Below are 12,583 nucleotides of genomic sequence, written 5' to 3' on the forward strand. Positions count from 1 at the left end.
CAAACTCATGGTGGATCCACAACACTGAGTTTGGAAAGGTAAAACCCATGTTGCGCTCTAGTCTAGGCCTTCGTGAAGAAATCTGCCAGCTGTAACTCGGAATGCACATACTGAAGAGCAATAATATGGTCCTGCAGACCAGCGTGGACAAAGAAAGCATCAACACCAATATGCTTGGTAAGCTCATGCTTCACGGGGTCCCGTGCAATACTGATAGCACCTGTACTGTCTGACAAGAGTGTAGTAGGTGTAGTAACAGTAACACCAAAATCCTCAAGTAACCAGGGTAACCAAGTCACCTCAGCCGTGAGCAACTCAGCCTCTGCACTCGAACGGGAAATTGCCGTCTGTTTCTTCGTCTTGCACGCAATGAGAGAACCACCAAGAAAGAAACAATAAGCAAAAAGTGAACGACGATCCGAAGGATCACTAGCCCAGGTAGCATCCGAATAGGCTTGGAGCTGTAGCGAGCTGGAATGAGGAAAGAAGAGACGATGAGAGATCGAGCCATGGAGATATCGTAGAACACGAAGAAGGTGACTATAGTGAACCGAAACGGGAGAAGAAACAAACTGACTCAGGATATGGACAGGATAGGAGATATCTGGACGAGTGACAGTAAGATAGACAAGACTCCCAACAAGATAATGATAACGAGTCGGATCAGACAAGGGCTCACCATCAGAAGCACGAAGGTGAACATTAAGCTCCATAGGAGTCTCAACAGTGCGCTCATCACTAAGAGCCGCACGAGTAAGAAGATCCTGGATATATTTTTCTTGGGAAATAAAAAAGCCATCAGGTGGAGGAAATCTCAATCCCAAGAAAGTAACAAGAGGACCAAGATCAGACATAGAAAACTGCTCACTGAGACGAGCCTTGACAAAGGCAATGTACTCAAGATCATCACTAGTGATGATCATGTCATCAACATATAGAAGAAGAGTGCGACCATGAGCAGAAAGGTGGACAAACAGTGCTGGATCATGAGCACTGGGCGAAAAACCAGCTACAGTGACCACCGAGGCAAAACGCTCAAACCAAACACGGGGGCTTGCTTAAGGCCATAGAGAGAGCGACGAAGATGGCAAACCATGCCATCAGGAACTGAATACCCAGGTGGTGGCTGCATATAAACTTCCTCACGCAACTCGCCATTAAGAAAAGCATTCTTAACGTCAAGCTGAGACACGGACCAGTGGCAAACAGAGGCCACGACAAGAAGTGTGCGGGCAGTGGTCATATGGGCCACGGGAGCAAAAGTCTCATTGTAATCATGACCATGCTCCTGTTGAAAGCCATGAGCCACAAGACGAGCTTTATAACGCTCAAGAGAACCATCAGAGTGAGTCTTGATCTTATAGACCCACTTACAAGTGATGGGATGAACATGGGGTGGAAGAGAAACCAAATCTCATGTGCCAGTGCGCTCAAGGGCAGCAATCTCCTCTGCCATCGCAAACTGCCATTTAGGATGAACATCTCGATAAGAAGTCGGCTCAAGAACGGTCGAAAGACCATAGCGAGAAGGAGAATATTGGTTAGGGGGCGGGTGAGGCCGAGAACGAAGACCATAAGTCGGTTGAGAGGAGGAAGATGACACACCAGAAATAGAGGGCACATCAGTAGACTCATCTACAACACGTGGACGACGAGTATAATGGAAAGGTAAGGAGGGAAGAGGTGGAATCACTAGAGGTGGAGACGGGGAATGTATCGTTGATGAAGGTGGAGAAGGTGAAGGTATCGGTGATGAAGGTGGAGAGTCATGCGATGAGGAAGGAGAAGAAACCGTAGGAGAGGGCGAAGATTCATGCGCTGAGGTAGGAGAAGAAATCGTAGGAGAGGACGGTGTCAGATTTGGCACAGTGGGACGAGGAGTAGAAATACTGGGCGCAGAGGAAGGTGTATTCGGAAACGTAAGAAAAGAGATGTCCTCCGTGGAAACGGCAGAGGAGGATGGGCGCGGGTAGAAGGGACGAGACTCATCAAAGGTCATCCCGAGAAATACGCATCCGGCGACCGACAGGATCCCGACAACGATAGCCTTTATGCTCATCACTGACAGGATCCCAACAACGATAGCCCTTATCCTCATCACTGTATCCGAGAAAGACACACTCAACAGATTGAGCAGTTAGTTTGGTACGTTCACGAGGGGCAAGCAAAACATAGCAAACACAACCAAACAAACGAAGCACCGAATAATTAGGAGAACGACTTGAAAGACGCTCAAGCGGAATACCACCCTGTAGAGCAGCAGATGGCTGAATGTTGATGAGATAGGTGGAAATGGTAACAGCCTCAGCCCAGAAGTGAGGAGGAAGAGAGGCGGCGATCATCATCGCACGCATCGTCTCAAGAAGGTATCGATGCTTGCGCTCAGCCACACTGTTCTGAGCATGAGCACTAGGGCAAGAGAACTGTGCAAGAGGATCATGGTTAGCAAGGAATCCTCGCAACGCATGAGAGATATACTCACCAGCTGAATCTGCGCGAAAAACACGAATAGGAGTGGAAAACCGGGTACGAACCATGGCAGCAAATTTTTTGTATATAGATAAGACCTCGCTACGAGAAGACACGAAATAGACCCAAGTGTACCGAGAAAAACCGCCTATAAAGATTATATAGTAGCGATGACCCCCTTTGGAAGCGAAGGGAGCTGGACCCCAAACATCAGAGTGAATGAGATCAAAAGGGCGCTCGGACACTGACTCACTGTGAGGATAGGGTAGCTGAATCTGCTTACCAAGCCTACAACCCAGACAATCCAACGAAGCGTTACCAGAGACAGACCCCAGAACACCACGATGAACCAAGGACGAGAGACGAGAACCACATAAATGGCCAAGACGATGATGCCACTGCTGAAAAGAGCTGGTAGATGCAGCAGGGGCTGCGGGACTGGCGGCGGTGGCAGCGGAGGGAAGACGAAGCCAGTCAAGCTCCCAGAGGCCATCAGAGCGTCGAGGGCCAGCACCAAGCACGTGCAGATTGTTTCTAGTTGTAGGGTCAGATTGTTGACTCTAGTTGTAGGGTCATTCTCCACTTTGATTCGTGTTCTGTTCAGGATCGTTGCACGGGCGCGTGAGGAGTGAGTCGATGTAGAGCGGCCACCATCACGTGTGGAAGCCATGAAATGAGTCGATGTAGTGGCCACAACTGTGGGTGGAAGCCGCGTGAGGAGTCGATGTAGAGCAACCACCGACGCGTGCAGAAGCCGCAAAGTGAGTCGACGAAGAGCAGCCACAATTGTGGACAGAAGCCACGCGAGGAGTCAACGTAGAGCGACCACCAACACGTGCAGAAGCCGCAAAGTGAGTCGGCGAAACATGCAATAGGGCCTGCGGAGGAGCACCGAGCAGAGATGGAAGGTGCACATGCGATACGACGTCTGTAGGACCACCATCGCCACAAGAGTCTGGACAGACAGGAAGAGGAACAACACCATGCAACATAGTCTGTATTTTTTTTAAGCTCACGTACTGATCTGACTTCTGATGGAATCAGATACACCACACGAGGCCCAAAGGAGAATCACTTAGATGAGGCCCAATTGAAAACAATGAGAACACCAGCACGATCGGCAGCAGATCAGAGGAGACCGACGACCGACGGGCAGAGATGGCAAACGACCAGAGGATTCGGCGAAACCCGCACCAGCGAACGGACGGACGACGACCGAATCGGGAGTCGTCGGCGGCGCAATCCAGCACCTCGGCTGGGATCCAACCAAGCAGACGGCGGGCTGAAGCGGAACGAAGCAGCAGCAATTAGCGCGTCCAAGCGCAGCCAGCGGGCTGAACGTTCACGCGCTGAATCGACCATTGGCGGGTTGGATCGAGCCAGTGCTCACGCGCAAGGACCAGAGAGTCCCGACGGGCTAGTAGCATTCCGGCGATTGAATCCAGCTGGAGGTGGCGGGATCAGGCGGCCGGCGGCGGCGATCCAGCGAGGAACGCGGCTGAGGGCGGAATCTAGGCGGGGCGGCGAAGATCAAATCGAAGAGAAACAGCAGCAGGGTCGTTCGGTGGAGGGGTGGACACTGGACAACAGCGACCAGTGGCCTCGCAGGTGGCAGGAGTGGACAGCAAGGTTGACCTGCGGTGGAGGCGCAGAAGAGCAACGCCGGTACAGGAGATGAGCACGGCCAGCCAGAGAAAAGATGCCGGCCTGGAATTGGGATCGGATCACACGAGTTGCGCGTGCTAAAAAAAACCTTTGCTCATGATACCATGTTAGGAGAAATAACAACTTGGCATTATCAGGAGGCAAAAGCCATCATATATACATATACAGGAGGAGGCCAAAGGCCAGAATGCAAACGGCCAAAGGCCATCATAAATATAACTCTAACAGTATACTGTTATGGGTCGGCTGCCCTAGCGCAAAGAACATTTTTCTACAGCAACATCCAGTTCACTGCAAGTTATAGATCTCAGGATTACTACTAGAAGCTGAGCAGGGGAACTAGAGTAGAAGAAACCTGGTTGGATGAAAGCTGAGATAATTTTGTAGCACCTTGTGGTCGCCAGAGTTGAGGATTGTCCTACTAGGGTCGCAGCAACTGCCTGCAAGGTACGCACACGTACAGGGCAGCAATGTTCCACATCGGAATGCTAGAGTTGGTGTGTTAGTGCACATTAGCTATTTGATATCTACATATATATGATCTGTGAAACATCATTATCCATAAATACATGTGCTCGCATACAGTTCATATGTGTTCTTTGTATGATTTATGACCCTCGGTCATTTTCAGTAACATCACAAACATAAATATAGCCCCGTATACTTGCCAATCAATATTAATAACATTCAAGGAACGAGATAGTATAGCAAGTCAAAAGATAAAACACATATTGATTGCCAAAAGGGCGTGTTACCATCTAGTAGGTCCATGTAACTCGTGTAAGCAAGTTGTGCAACAAGCAATAGGCATATTGACCTCATGAGATTTTTGTATGCTAATTTTCAGCTTTTCCTTTGTATTTCCAGCAGCAGACAGTTGATACAAGGGTTCCACGGTCCCCAAACAAAGGTAAATTGCAAAAGGAAGGTCAAAGGAGAAAGAAGAGGAAAGAAGTGAATAGAAGGAAAAGCCTGACAGGTCCTACTTCTGCACGTTGCAGCATGCAGACATTTCTTGTTCCAAATAAGTATGTGTATATTGCAAGGAAACTGATGTTCTTGTCTATTTTCATGGAATGCTATCAGCATTTGGTCTTGCGTGGCAATCTGGCGTGAGACGCAGCACAAGAATACGGTCCAGGCCATTGCAGGATTGGCTTGGCGAAAGGCTCCTATATGGGCGTATACATGACAGTAAGTACACCACTTTGTTTTTCTTTTGTCTGGAAATGCCTCTCTGTTTGCTGCTTCACTCAAAATGCTGCTACGGAGAAAGTTGTACAATATATTTACGAAATTGCTTGACAGACGATACTTGACGCACGATCTGCGAACGACACTGCCTTCCCGTTCAAATCCCGTGCATGCACGCTCACGCTAGCGCTGCCATGTAGTATCGGGCAGGAATCGGGCGCATTTTTATCGTGTGTATAGCAGCGCCGATATATTTACTAGCTCTAGGCAGTTCTATAAATTTTCTGCCAACACTGACAGGCCTATGAGTCTGTCATCTGTGAACCAGTGCCTCTTTGCCCTGGCTCGTGCTTTACTCATTACAATCGGGCATAAACCATAATTTAAGCAGGCCAATTGCATCAAAGTTAACTTGCTACTTGCATATGTAAACTTGCGATCTCACAATTTCACTCCATTTAAACTTGTTGAAAGTCTATGTTGTGAGATCTACATCCTGTCTAGGTACCCTGCTGTTAGTTACTATAAATATCATGCAAATGTTAATAAAACCGGCATTTGATTTGAACTTCAATCTGTTGCAGCAATGGCCACAGTCATCGGCGTGAAATCATATTCTCCCAGTCAAGATGGCAAGGTTGAATTGAGAGTGAAATCCTTCGTGCCAGAACAGTACTCAGATATGGTAGCTCAAGCTGCAAAGTATTGAGGTTACTGGCCTGGACAAGTCTCACTTTGTTCCGGGACAAGTCCTTTTGTGGCCAAGAGGGTCGGTAGCCTTTCAGGTGCTTTCTCATGCTCTGCCATCTATCTTTCTAAAAGAGATTTGCACAATGTAGTGCAACCATGCTGTTAACATCCAAGACCATGTAGAAATATGGATGTAGTAGTAGAGACAGAAGAATTATCTTCACCTTTGTTAGCTGTTTTTAGTGTCATCTCTGGATGATATGATGTCAATTGTCTCTAGTTTGTATATGCAGGAAGTCCCTTGTCGTATGATAAAATTATTGTACTATGTTTAAATGCGTCGGAACCAGCTATGGCCTGCCATTTTGTATGTCTAGGTGCTATTTGTATAATTGTGTCGCGTTCTCCAAGTGGAAGTTCCGCGTGAGTGATTTTTCTGCAATGCGCATTTGAAGTTGTACGAGTATATGACGATTTTAGTGGTACTGACATCTGCATTCGCACAGTTGAAGGGTCTTTTTCTTGAGATGAGTTTGGTTTTCTTTTTGGAGGGGAAGGGACGAGGTTTGGTTAATAGTTTTTTGGACAAGGCAGGCTGGGTTTATTATTGCGCAGCACATGGGGTTGGACTGTATTGTTGTTGATTGGTGAAACAAGAGTTAAAACCAGAAGCTCAGTGCAACTCATAACAATTAATCACAACTTCTAGAAATTTAGTGGAAAGCCATACCAATTTTTGAGGTGCAGAACAGTAACTATTTAGCTACTGTTAGGTATAGTAAACTAATGGTTGGATGGTTAGGAGGGTAGCGGTACCCCCAAACATATTAGGCATCAAACCCATGTTTGATGCTTTGGTGTGTCATTAATGCGGATTACCTTAAGTGGAAGGCGATGTTTCTACTGATAGCTAGGCGGTGACTTCGTCATTCTTGAAGCTTCGTGACTCCGATTTGGTCTTGTGTGGACATTGTATGAGTGTGCGCATGTGTGTCAATATTCTAATCGGTGTTATTAAAGAAAACAAACCTAAGTTTAGTGGTTTAGCTCACTTGACACGCCATACGACACATGACTGGTCGGGTCCACCAGGTGTCTTTGTAGCTCCAGAATGTTTCAGTTTATGTTCCTACCTATTGTCTGGATATACCAAGAGAGATCTACGGTCTAATGAGGCTACTATGGAATATTTACTCATGGGTGGGGCAAGCTCTTCTATTCTGGTTCATGGTTTCTCTTGGCTATATGGTTCATCTAGGGGGGAGATCAGAAACGCAAAAAAAAAATAAAGGGGAATCTCACCCCCTTCTTTATCATAAAGAAAAGATCTATTTTGAAACTTCTTTAGAAAGAAAAAGAAGTTAGTCTAGGGGGAAATTGGGAGCCATAATTTTAGCAAAGGAGACGACAACATGGGCCTTGGCCCAAGATCCTTGTTCCTGACATGAGCACACAGGCAATGTAGGTTGACATGAGTGAGACCAATTAAGGAGTCTGGTCAACGAAAGGAGTATCCAGGTGATAAAATCGATGTCGAATGTCATGGCCTTGACCACAAGGTTTGACACAAATATCATGGACACAAATTCATAGGCTCGCGTATCCCACCATGACAATCACGAAGGAAGCCTCACTCGGAATAGATCTTCACACGAATTAGGCGATCTCCTTACCTTCACAACTCGGTTCCTCAACACACCTTGAAGGCTCTCAAGCACACCTAGATGATCTAGGAGGTGTGCACCCTCCAAAAAATATCAAGAAATTGGGTTGCTTACTGACTAATCTCTTGCTTGTGCCATAAAATATAAGCTTCTCCACACTTCAACACTCATAGTATCTATAGGAAATGAGAGGTTGGAACGCTCATATGATAGGAATGGAACCCATGAAGGAGGGAATATCTGAAAATATGGGTTGGAGAGTGGAGAAAATGTGTTATGAAAGCTTGGCACAACACTCATTGGTCGGGTGCATCATGTATATATAGGGTGGACTAAATCACATAAATCAGAGGGTCTGGATGGATTAAAGGTGGCAACTTTTAACATACCCGAAGGGTCCACCAATGTCGTTTAGAGGTTTCAGACGAGCCTAGAACAAAAAGAACCTCAGTCGATCCGGATGACATATTCTGGCCCATAATGCAAGTGATCTATCCACAAAGGCTTGGAGGCTCTAGATGTCAGACACTCGGAGGGTCCGAATGGAACTTATGGTCTTGACAGTTCACTAATCCTAGCTTGGAGGCTCCTAGTAATCACCATTCAGAGGGTTTGAACTATACTGGATCCTAGGATTTTTCTACTAGATGATCTCGAAATGTCCAGACGGGTATCACTCACAAAATCGGAATGAGACTTCGAAATTGAACTTAACGCGCTCAGATGTACTAGCTTGAATGATGATGCTTCCAAAACAAAAGTTGGCCGCCACTCCTTCGTCTACTCAACTATGGCTCCAAATCCTTCCCTACGCGTGATATTATGTCATAAGGGTTTCTTCGATTTCGACAAATAAGTAATGAATCAAGAGCAAAAACCGGTAAAAATCTGAAGTAATCAATAAGAAATCTCCTGTAAAACACTATAAAATGGAGACTTGAGTAAGCATGTATCATCCAATGCATCCATGACTTTTATGTGACAAGTGTTGGTATAAATAAGTAAAGAAGACGATATGAGGAGCACGAGAAACTACGCCACTTAAAGCAATGGTCCGATCTTAGTTGCCAAGCCAAGCATGTGTTGAAATGTGAGATGGGCCTAGAGCCCATATGACAATTTCAGATTTGATCTCTAAGGGCCCATGTAGGTGGCATGACAAGGTGGGAAGTTTAGTCCCACCATGCTAGTGGAAGGAAAGTTGGAGTGGTTTATAAGGGTGGCTCTTCTACATGCTATTGGAGCTTGAGAAGAGAAAAGGTCCTCGCGCGCTCCTCCTCCGCCGCCCGCCTCGCCACGCCTCGCCTCGCCTCGCCTCGTCACGATGCGCCGCGGGTTGCGGGAACGAGCCGAGCTCACACCTATGCGCTTATTTTTGCCAGTCACCAACGGAGAGGTTCTGACAGCAGGGCCACGATCTGAGACGTCGGATCGTGGGCTGTCACAGACTCGGACATGGGTTTGTCAAGCCCACGTCTCTCCACGCGGCTGCGTCTATATAAGTGTGTTGTGTCTCCTAACCCTAGCCGCCACGAACAGATCACATCTGCTCACTGTTTGCTTAGTACGTGCATGTTTAGATTAAAGTCAGTACGTCATCAACTTAGTCAATGCCATGCTAGTGATTTACTCGTGGATTAATTTAATCGAGAAATTGCCTATTTACTCAACAATCCAAAAACCTATTATGTGTAGGAATTTTTCGGCAAGTGGCTTTGCCGCTGCACTGAAACCGGATAAGTTTACCGGTACGTATTTTAAGCGTTGGCAGACAAAGACCACCTTATGGCTCACGGCTATGAACGTGTTCTGGGTCACCGGTGTGTCCACGGGAACGATTGCTCCTGAACAGGAGAAGGCGTTCAGGGAGGCAACCACTGTGTTTCTCGGAGCAGTTCTTAGCGCGATCGGAGATAAACTGGTCGACGCATATTTACATGTGCATGTCGCCAAGGACTTGTGGGAGGCGCTCGAATCTAAGTTCGGGGCCGCCGATGCAGGGAGCGAGATGTATATTATAGAGCAGTTCCACGATTACAAGATGATTGAGAACCGTCCTGTACTGGAGCAGGCTCATGAAATAATATGCATTGTTAAGGAGCTTGAGCTTCTGAAGTGCGAGTTATCGGGCAAGTTTATCGTGGGCTGCATAATCGCTAAGCTCCCCAATTCCTGGAGGAACTTTGCCACCACTCTGAAACATCAGAGGCGTGAATTCTCTGTGGAGGATGTCATTGGCCATCTGAGTGTTGAGCAGAATTCGAGGGCAAAAGACTCGCACGAAAAAGGGGCCGAAGGGACTTCTGTTGCCAACATGGTGAACCAGAAGAACTTCAACTCCCACAAGCCCAAGGGAAAGAACGGTGTCCAACACAATATCGACTTTAAGAAGAAGGGTAAGAAGACCTTCAAGAAGAACAAGAAGGATGAGGGATGCTTTACTTGTGGGTATGGTAATTTATTTACTGTTTTTCAGTGTTTCAGCCTACCGATTGGTGGGTGGACACAGGTGCAAGTGTTCATGTGTGTGCTGACATTTCATTGTTCACTTCTTACCAGGTCACAGGTCACGGGTCCGTATTGATGGGGAATGGCGCGAGTGCTTCTGTTCATGGTGTTGGCACGGTCGATCTGAAGTTTACTTCGGGAAGGATCGTGCAGCTGAAGAACGTGCAGCATGTCCCCGCCATCAAGAAGAACCTCGTTAGTGGCTCCCTTCTATGTAGAGAAGGGTTTAAGTTGGTTTTCGAGTCTAATAAATTAGTTGTCACGAAATATGGACTCTTTGTTGGAAAAGGTTATGAGAGCGGAGGGATGTTCCGCCTTTCCCTCGCAGATTTTTGTAATAAAGTCGTGAACCATATTCATTCGAATGTTAATGAATCTGAAGTTTGGCATTCACGTCTTTGTCACATTAGTTTCGGTGTTATGACGCGGCTAGCCAAGTTGGATTTAATCCCGAGTTTCACTTTAGCCAAAGGTTCTAAGTGCTTATCATGTGTGCAAGCTAAGCAACCTCATACATTCTGATCTTTGTGAGATGAATGGCGTGTTGACTAAAGGTGGAAAGAAGTACTTCATGACATTGATAGATGATTCCACTAGATATTGCTCTGTATATATGTTAAATACTAAAGATGAGGCTCTACACTACTTTAAAATCTATAAGGCAGAAGTTGAGAATCAACTTGAAAAGAAAATTAAACGAATCCGGTCAGATCACGGTGGAGAGTACTTCTCGAGTGAGTTTGATTCCTTCTGTGCGGAACACGACATTATTCATGAGAGGACGCCTCCCTATTCTCCCCAGTCAAACGGGGTTGCCGAGCGGAAAAACCGTACTCTAACTAATTTGGTTAACGCCATGTTAGATACATCGGGTTTATCCAAGGCATGGTGGGGGGAGGCTATATTGACAGCATGTCATGTCCTGAATAAAGTTCCGACAAAGGATAATGAGATCACTCCCTATGAGAAATGGGCAAAGAGAAGGACAACACTCTCGTACTTGCGTACTTGGGGCTGTTTGGCGAAAGTCAATGTGCCGATCCCCAAAAAGCGTAAGCTTGGACCCAAGACTGTGGACTGCGTTAATTTGGGCTACGCTAAGAACAACGTTGGCTATAGATTTCTAGTAGTGAAATCTGAGGTACCTGACCAGAAGGTCGGTACAATTATGGAGTCTAAGGATGCTACATTCTTTGAGGATATTTTTCTCATAAGAGATATGCAAAGCAGTTCTAGACAGGAATCTGAGGAGACTCCTGAGCCTGCCATTCCTATGGAATATTATGAACAAACACATGATGAAAATCCTGAGGAGGATGACGAGGAAACCCTTGGTAGGGGCAAGAGACAAAGGACTGCAAAGACCTTTGGTGATGATTTCTTCGTGTACCTCGTGGATGATACTCCCACTTCTATTTCAGAAGCGTATGCCTCTCCAGAAGCTGACTACTGGAAGGATGCGGTCCGTAGCGAGATGGATTCCATCATGGCTAATGGGACATGGGAGATCACTGAGCGTCCCTATGGTTGCAAACCATTGGGATGTAAGTGGGTGTTCAAGAAAAAGCTTAGGCCCGATGGTATGAGTGAAAAGTACAAGGCTAGGCTTGTGGCCAAGGGCTATGACCAGAAAGAAGAGGAAGATTTCTTTGATACTTATTCACCTGTGGCTAGACTGACCACCATTCGAGTATTACTCTCATTGGCGGCCTCACATGGTCTTCTCGTCCATCAAATGGATGTTAAGACGGCTTTTCTGAATGGAGAGATAAATGAGGAAATCTACATGCAACAACCAGATGGCTTTGTGATAGATGGTCAGGAAAGAAAGGTGTGTAGGTTGATGAAATCTTTATATGGCCTGAAGCAAGCACCTAAGCAATGGCATGATAAGTTTAATACAACTCTGACATCTGTTGGCTTCGTTGTTAATGAAGCTGACAAATGTGTATACTATCGCCATGGTGGGGGCGAAGGAGTTATACTGTGCTTGTATGTTGATGACATACTGATATTCGGAACCAACCTCAAAGTCATTGAGGAGGTTAAGTCGTTTCTGTCTCAGAACTTTGAGATGAAGGATCTTGGTGTAGCTGATGTTATCTTGAACATCAAGCTACTGAGAAATAAAGAGGGTGGGATCACACTTCTGCAATCCCATTATGTTGAGAAGGTGTTGAGTCGTTCTGGATATTCGGACTGCACACCATCTCAAACACCATATGATCCTAGCGTGTTGATTCGAAAGTCCAAAGGCATGGCTAAAGATCAATTGAGATATTCTCAAATCATTGGTTCACTGATGTACCTAGCGAGCGCAACGAGGTCTGACATCGCGTTTGCTGTGAGCAAACTGAGCCGGTTTGTTTCCAAACCGGGTGATGTACATTGGC

The 12,583-nt window shown here is 46.4% G+C and overlaps 1 protein-coding gene across 3 annotated transcripts in view; it reads left to right on the forward strand.

Moving 5' to 3' along the window:
• The window catches only part of LOC119276280 (centromere protein C-like), a 14,093-nt gene extending 7,640 nt beyond the window's left edge, over positions 1-6,453 (forward strand). For 2 of the 3 annotated variants that reach the window (XM_037557312.1, XM_037557310.1), the window contains exons 14-16: positions 5,002-5,113; positions 5,221-5,328; positions 5,913-6,453. In XM_037557312.1, coding sequence (XP_037413209.1) covers positions 5,002-5,113; positions 5,221-5,328; positions 5,913-6,037 — 345 coding nt within the window. In that variant the 3' untranslated portion in view covers positions 6,038-6,453. The remainder of the gene's footprint in view (positions 1-5,001; positions 5,114-5,220; positions 5,329-5,912) is intronic. The other variant, XM_037557311.1, reaches the window with a different exon arrangement.
• The last annotated feature ends 6,130 nt before the right edge of the window (positions 6,454-12,583 follow it).

Source organism: Triticum dicoccoides, chromosome 3B, assembly GCF_002162155.2.
Source record: "Triticum dicoccoides isolate Atlit2015 ecotype Zavitan chromosome 3B, WEW_v2.0, whole genome shotgun sequence".
Classification (NCBI taxonomy): Eukaryota; Viridiplantae; Streptophyta; class Magnoliopsida; order Poales; family Poaceae; genus Triticum; species Triticum dicoccoides.